This window comes from Pecten maximus, chromosome 11 (genome assembly GCF_902652985.1).
Source record: "Pecten maximus chromosome 11, xPecMax1.1, whole genome shotgun sequence".
Lineage (NCBI taxonomy): Eukaryota > Metazoa > Mollusca > Bivalvia > Pectinida > Pectinidae > Pecten > Pecten maximus.
This window is the reverse complement of record NC_047025.1, coordinates 15,054,018-15,071,824: the sequence shown is the minus strand read 5'-3', so window position 1 is coordinate 15,071,824 and position 17,807 is coordinate 15,054,018. Positions and strand designations below refer to the sequence as shown.

General features: G+C 35.0%; 1 protein-coding gene across 1 annotated transcript; it reads right to left on the bottom strand.

The window, feature by feature from the left end:
* Positions 1–3,876: 3,876 nt before the first annotated feature.
* Positions 3,877–5,772, bottom strand: LOC117338465. Its single transcript, XM_033899819.1, has one exon. It carries the CDS (start codon positions 5,770–5,772, stop codon positions 3,877–3,879), a length of 1,896 nt encoding a protein of 631 aa, XP_033755710.1.
* Positions 5,773–17,807: the final 12,035 nt, after the last annotated feature.

The window sequence follows — 17,807 nt, the reverse complement described above, 5'->3', positions numbered from 1 at the left end:
GGACATACGATTACAAACGATGACTATTCGCATTCCAATGGATTGTATAAAAGATTCCCACAAAAGAAAAGAATATTTAAATATTTATAAGAATTAACTTGAATATTTCCTGCGTTATGAAGCTATGAATACTATCATGAAAAACCATGAAGCTCGAAAATGTATTAAAGATTGTTCTTATAATTGAATTTTCTATACTAAATTCCTGTATGAGCCAATCAAAGGCGACGTTACAAACGACGTCGTCATATTTCACGTTATAAATGATTACATGTTTTTCCAGGCAATAAAAATGCTTCTCGGAAGCAAGATCAAATGATGAATTTAACAACATGTACAGTTAATACCGAAAAACGAATAAGAGAATATGTGAAGTGTATCTTACAGCTGTTTCATCCTTCTATGACTCGTTAGTGATGCTAATTGCTAAAAGTGTCGATTGCCAGAAGGGAACTCAGTAAAACCAAAGTGGACACCACCAAATGTTAATCTATAACAAGAAGCTATATTTACCCCTCCATTTAATCATATTCGATATTGTCTATAGTTAATGTTTAAAGGCCACATTTGCTTTACAATGTTACCTTATAGCTGGACTCGGGATCGATTTGGTGATGGGAAAGGGTGAAAGACTTTACTTACATGAAGGTGAAGGATACAGCTGTAAATATACTCTGTAACAGTTACAGAATATTGTGGAGAAAGCCGGACTTCGCCTGGAGGACACTTGGACAGATAGCCAGCAGCACGCTTTTTTCTGTCGGTGTACTACAGTATAAACTGAGAGTTCGTGGTTGCCTATTCTTTAAGAAAAAAACATTACAAATATGTTTCCTCAAAGATATTGCCTTACAAAGATACTGTCAGGCGAACTATAAAACTATTTTTGCATCCAAAGTATTTTATTTTATTTTTATCAAGCTTCCAGAATATTGCTAAACCTATAAATGTCCCCCTACCGGCCGCTGCTAGCTATTGTTGTCCTTTGCAATTGTCTTCAGTTTGATGCAAATACATGAAGAAATGAAGCCTCTAGAACACTGACAATGAATTTTTATACCCCCCCTGACCTTGACCCAACAACCCTTAAACTGACACATGTCCAAGATATCATGGTCATTAATTAATGTGTGAATGAATCCACTATAGTGAAGTAATTGTACACGTTTTGAGTAAATGGCAGCGCCATTCATTTCTTTGGGGAATTTTATGAAGTGAATACGTATCATTCAAGTTCAACAGTTCCAAACAAATTAATTGCGTCGTTGAGTATATCGTTTTAGACCTAATATGTATTTGAAAATACAAATGGACAAACAAACAAATGCTTCAACAAAAGAATATTTTGATGTTTATTTAAGAAATGTTTAAACACTTGCCAAATGACATTGGCATCGTATAGGGCTAAAACACGTCATGAAAAAAACCCATTATTCATTACAGTGTCAACAGTCAAATATGAAAAAAAATATCATGCAAGAGGGCTCTTTGAGTCCCCATCGAATGCTCTTGATTGCATTTCTGTAAGACTGAGATCCCTTCTCTACTTTTCTCTTTTCTCTCTTAATCGATAAATCTGAGGAAGATACATGAAGACCTTTGTGGGAAATAGCGAAAAAAAACTTCAACTGTCAAAATTCAAAAAAGCATGGCTGCCTGCCGGCATATTGTTTTCATATATCTGTGGACCAAGGGAAACTATATGTGAAATTTGGAGAATAAATCCTTAAATAATTATCTGAGGAATAGCGATAAAGTTTAAGGAAAGCCGGACGGACGCTTAACGGCCACTGGACGCCGGACACTGGACGCCAGACAATAAGATGGCGCTAAAGACCTTTGTATATGATCATCGCTTATATCATTACTAACGATAATTAAAGTTTGGATTTTGACAAATCATAACGGTACTTTCTATTGACGTTTAATAATCCGAAATTAGGATCTAAATGAAACTCCGGCAGTAATAGTGATTATTTTACTGACCTCTACAGCATACATTGTGTTCTTTCATTAAGTAAATGCATTGCAGTATTTCACGAAGAATACATTGTTATCTTTCTAAAAGTAGACACATTGCAGTTTTTTTTTATAAAGTACTTACTTTGTAGTTATGGCATGGCTTTCATAAAGTAATAACATTGCAGTTTTTCATAACATAATTACATTGCAGTATTTCATAAAGTAATTACATTGCAGACTTTCATAAATAAAATATATTGCAGTATTTTATTAATTATACAACATATTTACTTAGATCAATTTGACTTAATCGAAAAAGACATTGACTCAAATATAGTATAAAAAGCATACAGTTTGACACGTAAACATCCAAAATCCAGATCTGAACTATTTGGCTATAACTAATAAATCCAAGGGCGAAACATGTAAGAATACAGGTACCATACCGGCACAGCTACATAAACTATACAAATGATAAAGGCTGTCATCGGCTTGGTTTTGTCTTTCTCAAACAAGATGGAACAACATCATTACAAATCCAGACTTTTGTTGAGAATATTCCATTGTTCTACGGACCTTACCTTGACAATATTTCCCGAGGCCGAAGGCCGAGGTGGATATTATTCAGGGCAGGTCCCTAAAACCATGGATTTTCCGAAACTAAAGTCTGCAGTTACGTTATTGTACTTATTTAAAGACAAAACTAAATAAAAGTTCCTCTAAAATACCTCATCATATAACCGGAAGTTGAATATAACGTTTCGCCAGGTCCATGGAAAGTTTTATTAACATCTGCTAAAAATACCTTTCAGCATATATGACATACTTTCAACGGACCTGACGAAATATATTGACTCCTCGGTGATGTCATGGGGGTATGGCCAAGGAAATAATTGATGGCATGTGATCTGATTAGGACCAATGAGTGATAGTGCTACATACCGATCATATAATAAATGTTATTACATAATTATACTGGGATCGAGCAGCTTAGACCTGATGGAGAGTTGGAAAAAATCTTTTTGGTAGAGATAGATCCATGCCAACCCCATTAGCTATCTTACAATAATATTTCACATATATAACAAATCACTGGGCTCAAGTCTTTTGTCCTCATCAAACTCCGTGTTAAAGTTAAGTTCAAAACTTGGAGTTATCCGAATCATCGGTATCATATACATATTAAACAACTTCTCGTAGCTTCAAACAATAAGAAAGAAACATGAAATAATAAATTGAAATTCATCTTCGACACCATATTCCCTTAATGTCTCTTTTTTCATTTGTCAGAACCACGTATAATTTCCAAACCATACTGTGCGAATTCTTAACACTTTACATGCTGTACGCCTCCTTCAGCACGTCTTGGTTCCTCTATGTTAAGTCTTCCTTACAATCTGCCCCCTCCTAATTTCCTTCTGTCCCCCGGGGGATTTATTTTGTTATTCTTTCACATTAATACATAGTGTGCACGGGTTCGCTTCCGGGTATGCGTCTCCAAGCCATGCACAAACTAAAATGTCGGCACTTCCTTAGATACGATGAATGGGACCTAATGTAATCATAGGAGTACATCTCCGAAAAGATTTCTAATTACTGAAACTTCGTATTTTTAAACCTCAATCGGAAGTTCTTTTATTTTGGACTGTAAGCTTTAACAATTTATTTTTCGAATCAGCGATACAAGGTCATCATGTTGAATTATTACACGCAGTACGATTCAGTGATGTTGATCGTGTGCCTAGTATCTAACAAAAATATAGAAAATCAAGTTTTGTCGTTATAGTTAATGCTCCAGTCGTTCTATCCTCTCCATAGCAGGATTTTGATGTTGATAACCTCTTGTACCACTCAGAGAGTCCTTGTATTCCCTGAGAGCACTGCGTAGGTCACCGACCATTTCGTAACAGATTCCTAAGAGGTTGTGGACAACCAGTATTTACTTCCTCCCTGGTTCTTATCATACTTCATGGCCCGAAGTTCGATCAGTGCTGCGTCACGTCTTCTTGTATCGTTAAGCTCATGGTAACACAGGAAGGTCAGGAACACGGCATAAGGGAGTGGTGGGATTAGCAGTTTTATACTACTGACGTTCGTTAGCTCTTGTTGTAAATGGACTGGACAGAAATTTGGATATGGTTGTGTCAAAAACATGTATGATACACATGCTTGCTGAAATTTGTGTAGAAGACTATACCCATGCCCACAGTAGAGATGTTCGTATCTTTCATGATCCTTTTCACTCATACAATCAACGAAAATTTTCCACGAGGAAATAAGGTGTCCACACATTTCCAGTGTTTTCAAGTAATTCCCAGTCTGGTAGTGATAGGTTGCCAACGTCAGTAGACCTGGACTTGTACAAGTTACGGCAAGTGGTGAAATAAACTTCTTACATTTCCTAAGAGATTTATACTTCTGTTTGTTTCCTCCGAGGGAAGCTTGTTTCTCAAATGCCTCCATCCCTTTAAAAGAGAGTGCATGTACTGTATTGAAGTAAGCTATTAATTCATCCATGTCCGACATTGATTTGCTCAGAAGTTTCAAAGCGGGCAGTACATCAGTTGCACGAAACAAAACGAAGGACCGTACGAATATTGTGAAATCAGTTTCTCTTTCTGATTGTGCTGGTGTAGGCAGTACTATTTCACAGGCCCCATTTTTCACTCTCTGGATATACTTTCCTATAGATAATTGGAAGAATGTTCCTATTGATAGACAACGCCATGTCATATCACGGAGTTTAACAAGTAAACGGAGGAGTTTTTGTTGATTGTGACCATGAACTTTCCCAAGGAACATATTATTCTTGTATATAAAGTAATTAGGACAATATCCTGCTCTCACCCACGTGGCCAAAATATTTAAACACAGCATGAAACAAAGAATTGTATTCTTTTCTTCCCATAAAGAAAAAGGTGTGTTTTCTACTGCATGGAGTATAGTTGTTTTGATAATATATGACGAGATAATATCCGTATCCCCATATATTTGTTTCAACTTCCCAGATATCTGTTTGAAAGGGTACTTGAGAAGACAGTACACTAGGAACTGGACATGACTGAGAGAATGAACGAGTTTGCGTTCCGCAGTCGCGAATGAAATTCTCCATTGTAGTAACGTGTCGGCTGACGTTTTATCTCCTACAGGGACAAGATGACAACCACCTTGTACTATCTGATCTCTCAAACATTTATCCGGCCAGTTATACAATCGAGGTCTGCTCACCCACTCGTTGCTCTCGCTTGGCCAACTAGTACAAACGAACACACGCACTAAATCGATATCTGATTCTGTATAAGTTATTTTACTCGTAGTAGTAGCTGCTCCACGAGTGTTTACGGTAGTCCTGAATACATCACATACTTGATCTGATAGTGACCGTGCAAACATTTCACTTGATATAAAGTGTACATCTCCAACAGGTACAATCGAATTAAACAAGTCTGAAGTGCACGTCCGTCCTTTCAGCTGCAATTTTACATAGCCAGGTCGGCTGTCGGTATCTCTCATAATAAATACCGTTTTATTAGCAATATCTGGTGTGATACTGCTTTGTCGGTCAGGACATATAACTACCACAGAGTTGTGAATTAGCATTTGATCTTGGTCCGAGCCCTTCATCTTAATTCCTTCTGCTGAACTTCCTATGTTAATTGTTTCTGATTGTGTTTTATCACAGTTACTTAATTGCTCACGTACAAGTGTCAGCTTCCTCCTGACGGCAACCATTTCTCGGCTCCCCATCGTCCTGTCCAGGACACGATATAGAATCCAGGAATCTTCGTACAGCTCTCCCTGGACGGACATCTCAGTGATATGTCAAAAGCCCTATTATAAAATAGAAATAACAATATCAATACGAAGAGTCCATAATAATTGTTGGTGATAGCTATAAAATCTTCATCTATATTTATAAATGTTTATCATTATCTTTAAAACAAACACTAAAGTAGATTATTTAACATTTGCGATGTCAAAATAATTTATTCCGACAAATTTTGATAAGTTCTATGAAATATTGTGTACATATCAATCTGATGTATCTCATGTACATGACACATGTACAGAATGACATATGCATCACACACATACGGAATGTAATATACATCATACATGTACAGAATATCATATACATCATACACATACGGAATGCAATATACATCATACACATACGGAATATAATGTACATCATACATGTGCGGACTATAATATACATAACATAAAAACAGAATATCATATAAATCATTCACAAGCAGAATATGATGAACATAACACACAAACAGAATATCATATACTATAACATATAAGTTCATTATACACATACGGAATATATTGTATATCATACACATACGTATATATTATATCTTGTACTGCAGGGTATCGTAGAGTATCGTAGAGGAGTGGAAATTTCAAGTCTAAATTTAATTATATTGGGAATATCATATACATTACACACAAACAGAATATCACATACAAAATGTACATCACACAAGTACGGAATGTCATGTATACAATTATGAGATATTAAGTACATATGTCACATTTCTATTAGACGTAAGACTCATTGATTGTTAAGTATATGCCTCTATTCCCTGTGAATATCCATCATTATTTCCTTAATCAAAAATGTCATTCTTACCAAGAAGGAAGACTTTCCTGAGGATTGAAATATTTTATAAAAAAAATACAACGGGAAAAAGAATTTTGTCAAAAACTTTTCTTAGAAACTATGTCACAGTAAGATTACTGACATGGACCTGAACTAATTATTTTGACAGTATACTGCCTGTTATATTTTTAGTAACAACGACGTTGACCTTGACATTAGGACATTTTAAACCCCTGTTCTAAAACCTTATATCACATAGAAGTTCGAAGATAATTTCCAATTACAAACGTGGTACGCTAGATTGAAGGACAGAAGGACAACAATTACTGTAGGTCATTCGCCATGAAGTAGTTATATTCGCCTATTCAAAGTGAACAAGTGAAAGTTAATTTTCATTACTGTAACAGACGAATGTTAATTTTGATGTACACAACAATGGGCCTTTTTATGCATTGGTTGGTCGCCATAGCTTACTTAAAGGACATTCGTACAACATCTATATGATTATTTCCAGAGTGTTCACACTATTTGAATTTTTTTTTTTTTTTTTTTTTTAATTTTTAATTTTTGAAGACATTTTTAATACATGAATAGATAATAACCTCATGCACACATACATACCCTCAAACATACACACATCAGTTCCAGAATGTATGGTTTGCCATTACATATCATCATGATCAGAATAACCTCAAGATCTTTCATTGTCTGAAAAGCAACCTCATCCGCATCATCATACTCATCATCACCATCGTAATCACATCATCATACAAGTCAACATACTCTCATCATCATAGTATCATCACCATAATCTCATCATACTCATCATAATAATTAATCATCATTCTAATCATCTTCATAATATCATCATCATTAACTACAAAGGTAAATGCATGTACATAGGAAACCATACAAACTCCTATAAATGTGAATGTACTCTGATAGACATACATACACCCTCACACACATACATATTCAGTTTCCTGGTAGCCTGATCAATCCTATCGAGGGCTCAGTTTCTGTGTTGGTCATATCAACTCTATCCACGTCTACCGAGTCATCAGCAGGATTGACCACGCTCCACACTGATAAGTACCTCTTACACACACACACACACACACAATTGGAAAACAGGGGGGGGGGGGGGGGGGGGGGGGGATAGACAAAGAAGATAGACAAAGAAGGATGGGACCATTTAATACATAAAATTAAAATAATATACCTTGATAGGAGATGGAAAGTAATTATTATCTGCTTATTTAATGAGTATCAGCAACACAGCACTGGAGAAAAAAAAGAGATATGGTAATTATAAGTCGGAGATTTTCCCCCAGTTTTTCCACTCTTTTTCAAACTTTTCCCTACAGGCTTCTCCTTTACTATATGCAATAAATTTTTGCGTCTCATGATATTGTTTAAGAGCACTTATCAGACCATTGATGTTTAAAGACTTGTGAAAACATCGCATTTTATAAATATATTGTTTGATAACAAGGAGAATTTCATTGTCAACTTTACAGTTATTAGAGACCAACCAACCAATTGTTTTCCCATAGACCTTAGTGTTAACGTTTTGGACTATTTCATTCAAATTCTTGAATTGAATATGACGATTATGGTTTATAACAAAAGTTTAGGGTCTGATATAACACCTAATAAAAAATAAAAGTTGGGTCCTTCAGCTCAAATTTTCTCCAGGGTAGCCATTTTGAAAATAGGTGAATTTCGCAGTAAAAATTCTCTAAAATCTTAAATGTTTACCTGTTTACTATTATTACGTGAACTTTTGGGAAAAAAACCAATCGGACTTAAGAAATTTATATCAACATTTCTTATTGATAGTTACCTATCAGGCTACATATCTATTTTCTCACTTCATAACATACTGGCCAATCAGTGGCTGCCAGACATTTTATCCTTGACTCAACGTTCTATACACAGGGGCTGTTTCAAAAATACATTTTTTCAATTGGTTGGTTGTTCCCTATAGCATCTTTCACATTTTTCAAATATAACTTTTCTGGAACAGGATAGAACCATAGGCTATGCTATCAAAATATGCAGTGCCTGACTGCAAGTCTTAGGCTGGTAGGTTGATTCTTCTATTGGTACCGGATATGAAATTCTTAAGAGAAAACCACATTAAAATTGAGTTAATTTTGAAATGTAAATTTTAATATCTTGATAAGCTTTGAATTTAAAGGGATGGCTTTTGGTTAATAGCCAAGTATAGAAATCGTGCTACTCAGAAATATAAACAAATAAGATAGAGAATAAAGATCAGGGGGAGATAACTCAATGTTATCTCCCCCACCCCCTAATTTCTGGTCTTTTTGTAAAAAATGAAGAAAAAAAGGCCGAACGAGAAAAAAAATTAGGGAGTAGAGCCATTATTTAGATAAAAGAGTCGAAACACAGACACAAAACACGGAACCGGGCAGGTGACAACAAAAAATAACCAGATATATCACCAAACACTGAACTGGGGTAGTGACAACAGAATAACCAAACACATCACCGAATACCGAATCGGGGTAGTGACAACAGAACAACCAGACACACACCCACACATTGAACCGGGGTAGTGCCAGCAGTACAACCAGCATACATATGTGTACCACCGTACCCCGAGCCACGATATATACCGCTACCATTGAAATATAGAATGTATGTCCGTATCTGTCCGGTCTATGGTCCTCCTTGTAACACTACATGTGTCATATTTTCATCATCAATCCCCCCTGAATCTCAATTTCTCTCTAAATTCTGCTACAATGCCTCCAAGATGAGAATCCCGTCCGAAAATGTGCTAGTCGGTCCCATCATCTGGTTTCCAGGGACGCTAGATGGCACAAAATGTCATATGCGGTAGCTATATGTAGAGACCAACCAACCAACCAATTGTTTTCCCATAGACCTTAGTGTTAACGTTTTGGACTATTTCATTCAAATTCTTGAATTGAATATGACGATTATGGTTTATAACAAAAGTTTAGGGTCTGATATAACACCTAATAAAAAATAAAAGTTGGGTCCTTCAGCTCAAATTTTCTCCAGGGTAGCCATTTTGAAAATAGGTGAATTTCGCAGTAAAAATTCTCTAAAATCTTAAATGTTTACCTGTTTACTATTATTACGTGAACTTTTGGGAAAAAAACCAATCGGACTTAAGAAATTTATATCAACATTTCTTATTGATAGTTACCTATCAGGCTACATATCTATTTTCTCACTTCATAACATACTGGCCAATCAGTGGCTGCCAGACATTTTATCCTTGACTCAACGTTCTATACACAGGGGCTGTTTCAAAAATACATTTTTTCAATTGGTTGGTTGTTCCCTATAGCATCTTTCACATTTTTCAAATATAACTTTTCTGGAACAGGATAGAACCATAGGCTATGCTATCAAAATATGCAGTGCCTGACTGCAAGTCTTAGGCTGGTAGGTTGATTCTTCTATTGGTACCGGATATGAAATTCTTAAGAGAAAACCACATTAAAATTGAGTTAATTTTGAAATGTAAATTTTAATATCTTGATAAGCTTTGAATTTAAAGGGATGGCTTTTGGTTAATAGCCAAGTATAGAAATCGTGCTACTCAGAAATATAAACAAATAAGATAGAGAATAAAGATCAGGGGGAGATAACTCAATGTTATCTCCCCCACCCCCTAATTTCTGGTCTTTTTGTAAAAAATGAAGAAAAAAAGGCCGAACGAGAAAAAAAATTAGGGAGTAGAGCCATTATTTAGATAAAAGAGTCGAAACACAGACACAAAACACGGAACCGGGCAGGTGACAACAAAAAATAACCAGATATATCACCAAACACTGAACTGGGGTAGTGACAACAGAATAACCAAACACATCACCGAATACCGAATCGGGGTAGTGACAACAGAACAACCAGACACACACCCACACATTGAACCGGGGTAGTGCCAGCAGTACAACCAGCATACATATGTGTACCACCGTACCCCGAGCCACGATATATACCGCTACCATTGAAATATAGAATGTATGTCCGTATCTGTCCGGTCTATGGTCCTCCTTGTAACACTACATGTGTCATATTTTCATCATCAATCCCCCCTGAATCTCAATTTCTCTCTAAATTCTGCTACAATGCCTCCAAGATGAGAATCCCGTCCGAAAATGTGCTAGTCGGTCCCATCATCTGGTTTCCAGGGACGCTAGATGGCACAAAATGTCATATGCGGTAGCTATATGTAGAGACCACCCAACCAACCAATTGTTTTCCCATAGACCTTAGTGTTAACGTTTTGGACTATTTCATTCAAATTCTTGAATTGAATATGACGATTATGGTTTATAACAAAAGTTTAGGGTCTGATATAACACCTAATAAAAAATAAAAGTTGGGTCCTTCAGCTCAAATTTTCTCCAGGGTAGCCATTTTGAAAATAGGTGAATTTCGCAGTAAAAATTCTCTAAAATCTTAAATGTTTACCTGTTTACTATTATTACGTGAACTTTTGGGAAAAAAACCAATCGGACTTAAGAAATTTATATCAACATTTCTTATTGATAGTTACCTATCAGGCTACATATCTATTTTCTCACTTCATAACATACTGGCCAATCAGTGGCTGCCAGACATTTTATCCTTGACTCAACGTTCTATACACAGGGGCTGTTTCAAAAATACATTTTTTCAATTGGTTGGTTGTTCCCTATAGCATCTTTCACATTTTTCAAATATAACTTTTCTGGAACAGGATAGAACCATAGGCTATGCTATCAAAATATGCAGTGCCTGACTGCAAGTCTTAGGCTGGTAGGTTGATTCTTCTATTGGTACCGGATATGAAATTCTTAAGAGAAAACCACATTAAAATTGAGTTAATTTTGAAATGTAAATTTTAATATCTTGATAAGCTTTGAATTTAAAGGGATGGCTTTTGGTTAATAGCCAAGTATAGAAATCGTGCTACTCAGAAATATAAACAAATAAGATAGAGAATAAAGATCAGGGGGAGATAACTCAATGTTATCTCCCCCACCCCCTAATTTCTGGTCTTTTTGTAAAAAATGAAGAAAAAAAGGCCGAACGAGAAAAAAAATTAGGGAGTAGAGCCATTATTTAGATAAAAGAGTCGAAACACAGACACAAAACACGGAACCGGGCAGGTGACAACAAAAAATAACCAGATATATCACCAAACACTGAACTGGGGTAGTGACAACAGAATAACCAAACACATCACCGAATACCGAATCGGGGTAGTGACAACAGAACAACCAGACACACACCCACACATTGAACCGGGGTAGTGCCAGCAGTACAACCAGCATACATATGTGTACCACCGTACCCCGAGCCACGATATATACCGCTACCATTGAAATATAGAATGTATGTCCGTATCTGTCCGGTCTATGGTCCTCCTTGTAACACTACATGTGTCATATTTTCATCATCAATCCCCCCTGAATCTCAATTTCTCTCTAAATTCTGCTACAATGCCTCCAAGATGAGAATCCCGTCCGAAAATGTGCTAGTCGGTCCCATCATCTGGTTTCCAGGGACGCTAGATGGCACAAAATGTCATATGCGGTAGCTATATGTAGAGACCAACCAACCAACCAATTGTTTTCCCATAGACCTTAGTGTTAACGTTTTGGACTATTTCATTCAAATTCTTGAATTGAATATGACGATTATGGTTTATAACAAAAGTTTAGGGTCTGATATAACACCTAATAAAAAATAAAAGTTGGGTCCTTCAGCTCAAATTTTCTCCAGGGTAGCCATTTTGAAAATAGGTGAATTTCGCAGTAAAAATTCTCTAAAATCTTAAATGTTTACCTGTTTACTATTATTACGTGAACTTTTGGGAAAAAAACCAATCGGACTTAAGAAATTTATATCAACATTTCTTATTGATAGTTACCTATCAGGCTACATATCTATTTTCTCACTTCATAACATACTGGCCAATCAGTGGCTGCCAGACATTTTATCCTTGACTCAACGTTCTATACACAGGGGCTGTTTCAAAAATACATTTTTTCAATTGGTTGGTTGTTCCCTATAGCATCTTTCACATTTTTCAAATATAACTTTTCTGGAACAGGATAGAACCATAGGCTATGCTATCAAAATATGCAGTGCCTGACTGCAAGTCTTAGGCTGGTAGGTTGATTCTTCTATTGGTACCGGATATGAAATTCTTAAGAGAAAACCACATTAAAATTGAGTTAATTTTGAAATGTAAATTTTAATATCTTGATAAGCTTTGAATTTAAAGGGATGGCTTTTGGTTAATAGCCAAGTATAGAAATCGTGCTACTCAGAAATATAAACAAATAAGATAGAGAATAAAGATCAGGGGGAGATAACTCAATGTTATCTCCCCCACCCCCTAATTTCTGGTCTTTTTGTAAAAAATGAAGAAAAAAAGGCCGAACGAGAAAAAAAATTAGGGAGTAGAGCCATTATTTAGATAAAAGAGTCGAAACACAGACACAAAACACGGAACCGGGCAGGTGACAACAAAAAATAACCAGATATATCACCAAACACTGAACTGGGGTAGTGACAACAGAATAACCAAACACATCACCGAATACCGAATCGGGGTAGTGACAACAGAACAACCAGACACACACCCACACATTGAACCGGGGTAGTGCCAGCAGTACAACCAGCATACATATGTGTACCACCGTACCCCGAGCCACGATATATACCGCTACCATTGAAATATAGAATGTATGTCCGTATCTGTCCGGTCTATGGTCCTCCTTGTAACACTACATGTGTCATATTTTCATCATCAATCCCCCCTGAATCTCAATTTCTCTCTAAATTCTGCTACAATGCCTCCAAGATGAGAATCCCGTCCGAAAATGTGCTAGTCGGTCCCATCATCTGGTTTCCAGGGACGCTAGATGGCACAAAATGTCATATGCGGTAGCTATATGTAGAGACCAACCAACCAACCAATTGTTTTCCCATAGACCTTAGTGTTAACGTTTGGACTATTTCATTCAAATTCTTGAATTGAATATGACGATTATGGTTTATAACAAAAGTTTAGGGTCTGATATAACACCTAATAAAAAATAAAAGTTGGGTCCTTCAGCTCAAATTTTCTCCAGGGTAGCCATTTTGAAAATAGGTGAATTTCGCAGTAAAAATTCTCTAAAATCTTAAATGTTTACCTGTTTACTATTATTACGTGAACTTTTGGGAAAAAAACCAATCGGACTTAAGAAATTTATATCAACATTTCTTATTGATAGTTACCTATCAGGCTACATATCTATTTTCTCACTTCATAACATACTGGCCAATCAGTGGCTGCCAGACATTTTATCCTTGACTCAACGTTCTATACACAGGGGCTGTTTCAAAAATATATTTTTTCAATTGGTTGGTTGTTCCCTATTAGGATTTTGAGATAGTAGTCCAAAAATAAAAGATTGCTTATTGAAATTAAATGGGATAAAAAGAGCATCTAATAAAATTCTAAGACTTTCTAATAAGTTCTGAACTTCACAACATTCCCATAAGATATGTATGATAGTTTCAATTTCAGAATTGCATAAAGTACAAAGAGGAGAAATTACTAGCTGTGATTTGAAAAGAAAAGAGTTTGTGGTTAAGATGTGATGATTAACTCTGTACTGAAACCACTGAAGTTTGGTATTTTTTGTAGCAATAAAGGGAATCTTGAATATCCTAGTCCAAGTTGTATCATTCAAGTTAAAAACTTCATTCCACTTCTTTTTACCTGTAGGAACATTGTTATTTTACATTAAAAATATTATAGAAATCCTTTGAGCCTTTTCTGTGTTTCATGAATAATTCTATGTTCATTGGCAAACAAGGATATGGGATTTTTAATACAGGAATTTCTTTTGAAGACAAAAACTTTCTTACTGCTGACAAAAGGCTATGATACTGAAGAAAATTAGTTTTTACTTGATATGTGCGAGTTACTTCTTGGAAAGTGTGAAAACATCCAGTATTATGATCTGATATCAAGTCATTTATCACAATTATGTTTTTGTTATAGAAATTCTTAAAAAAAACTGATTTCTGGCCAACAGTTATATCTTTATTAAACCATAGTGGTGTTTTTAGGATAGAATCTTTCATAATGCTATTTTTTTCGATTGATAGATTTAAATTGTACCAGGCTTTAAACACATCAGCCCAGAATATATTACTGCAACTTTTTGCACATTTCTGCACATAATCATTGCCACAATTGGCTAGCAAATCAATGTTAATGTAACTTTTCAAAATAGCTTGCCACTTGGCTGTAGTTTGAAAAAGCCTTCTCACCCAAGATAATTTTAATGAATCTATAAAAGCTTTTATATTTATCATTTTTAAACCACCATTTAGATAATCTTGAACAATAAATTCTCTTTTTACTTTATCTGTTTTGCTATTCCACAAAAATTCAAAAAGAATGGAATTTAGTGTTGAAGTAAACTGTTCATTAGGACTAGGGAGTGAAATAAAGAGATGGTTAAATTGTGAAATGAGGAGCGATTTAATAATATGGATTCTACCGATAGGGGTCAAAACTCTTCTTTTCCAGGTTTTAAGAAGTGACTTTAATTTAATTAGTTTTTTTTATCGAAATTCAGTTTTGGTATCTCATGTAGGTTGACATGAAATTCAATCCCCAATAGCGTAAATTTGTGTTTGCCCCATTGCAAATTAAGATCTGGTAGTAAAGTATCGTCACTGAACTTTTTACTACCTATCCAAATTACCTGTGTTTTAGAAACATTAATTTTAAGACCAGAAATTTTAGCGTATAAATTAAGTTCATTAACTGATTCTTTAAGAGATATCTCTGAGCCGTTCAATGCCAAAGATGTATCATCTGCATATTGTGAGAGTAGGATCGGACTTCTATTGACTTCAATGCCTGTTATATTTTTATTATGTCGTAATTTGATAGCTAATATTTCTGCACATAGGATAAAGATATACGGGGCTATCGGGTCACCCTGTCGGCATCCCCTTTTAACATTGAAGAATGAAGACAAGTTTCCTCCCTGAATGATTGCGGCACTGACATTTTTGTGAAATACATTTATCCAATTTCGTATGTTTTCCCCAAAACCAAAAAAATTTAATACTTTTTCAATAAACTCCCATGAGACCGAATCAAAGGCTTTTTGGAAATCTATCATAAGCAGCATCCCTGGAATATTATTATCCTCTGTATATTTCATTAAATCATAAACTAACCGTGTATTTTCCCCAATATATCGTCCAGCGAGAAAACCTGTCTGATCCTTATCTATAATTTTGTCTAAAACTGTTTTTATTCTATGTGTAATTGTTCCAGATGCTATTTTATATATCACAGTGAGTAATGTAATTGGTCTCCAGTTTTTTATAAAATGCCTTGGTTTGTCTCCCTTTGGTATGCAAGTCACAATTCCACGACGTTGAGAAATAGATAATTCACCTTTTTTGTACCCTGAATTTATAGATCTTACCACAAAATTACCCAAATATTTCCAAAAACATTTAAAGAACTCAGCTGTAAAACCATCTATGCCAGGACTCTTGTTGTTTTTCATGCTTTTTAATGTTTTTCCTGCTTCTTCTAGAGTTATAGGACCTTCTAACTTTTCAGCATCTTGTCTATTTAGTTTACAAACATTACAATCTTTTAACAAATCTTGCAAGTGAACATCTTCTATTTCATTTTCATCATTATAAAGATTTTCATAAAAACTGCGAACTTCATCTAAGATTTCATCTTGCTTTGTAATAACTTTTCCATCATCTAATTACAATTTAGGAATTATTTTCGAGGTAAAATTTCTATTTTCCAAATTAAAAAAGTAGTTAGTTGGTTTCTCACCCTCTTCAATCCATTTAGCTCTTGATCTTACTATACTGCCTTTAATTCTATGTTGTCTTATTTTTTCTAATTCTTTCTTTTTAGATTCTAATTGTGCAAAATTAATATAATCTTCTTCTTCAAGTTTTTGAATAGCTGTTTTTAAATTATTCTCATTAAGATTTCGTTGTTTCTTGAGATAGGTTGAATAAGAAATTGTTTTGCCTCTGATGTGTGTCAATAAGGTTTCTAGAAAGAGAGAATCATCAATAGTAAACTGAAGGTCTGCATCTGGTATGTTTGATATATTGAAAAGATTATATAAAGGCAGACAGTTTATTCTTTTAGATTCCAAAATACATTCCTTAACAAGTTTTAGATAGTTTTGATCATGTAGTAAACTGTTATTAAATTTCCAAATACCTTTACCTGTTTTGAATTCAGTAAGTTTAAGAGATATTGATGGGAAAGAGTGGTCTGATCTGTATCCTGTTTCTATGTTTGATTTTACTGTATTTGAAAGTAGGTTTTCAGTCAGAAGAAAAAAGTCTAGACGGGCCTGTTTTTTGGGGTTACTTCTCCTCCAGGAGTACCTTTTTAAATTCTCGTGATGTTCCCTAAAAATATCAATAAGAGAGAAATTATCAATAATTTCCAAAACTTTGTCCATAGCTTTAGGATTATTGATATGCTTATAACTATTATCATAGTCTAAACTGGGGTCTAAGACTAGGTTAAAGTCGCCACAGATGATAACATATTTATTGTTAAAGTCTTCAACTGTCTCAGATATAAGATTATAAAATGCAGGGTTATCTTCATTTGGACCATACAAGTTAATGAGTGTTATGTTAAAATTTTCAATGCCAATTGCTAGTGCAATAAAATTACCATTAGGTCCTCTTCTCTCTTTAAATATTTTAAATTCAAAATTATTTTTAAATAAAATGGCAACACCCCTCGAGTTGGATTTGTAAGAACTGAAAAAACACTGGTAACCCCACTGATTTCTAATGATACCTTCGTTTTCTTCAGTAAAGTGTGTATCTTGTAAACATATAATATTGCATTGCATTGATCGAAAGTAAGAAAAAATATCAGTTCGTTTAGTTTTTTCTCCAATGCCGCGACAATTTGCTGATATAATCGAAATGCTATCTACGGTATAAACACAACATCAAATTAACTGTCCCCATCCCGAGAACAAAGAAAGAAAGAGAAAGAGACAGCGAGTAGATAGAAAGAAAAAGACTGTATAAAGACATAAAATACATACGTGAGGTCAACGACCTAAAGACCACTGCCAACCTAACATACTACACACGTTTTCTTTCTGAAACAGCATCTACATCACCATATTGTTGTCAGACAAGAGTTATC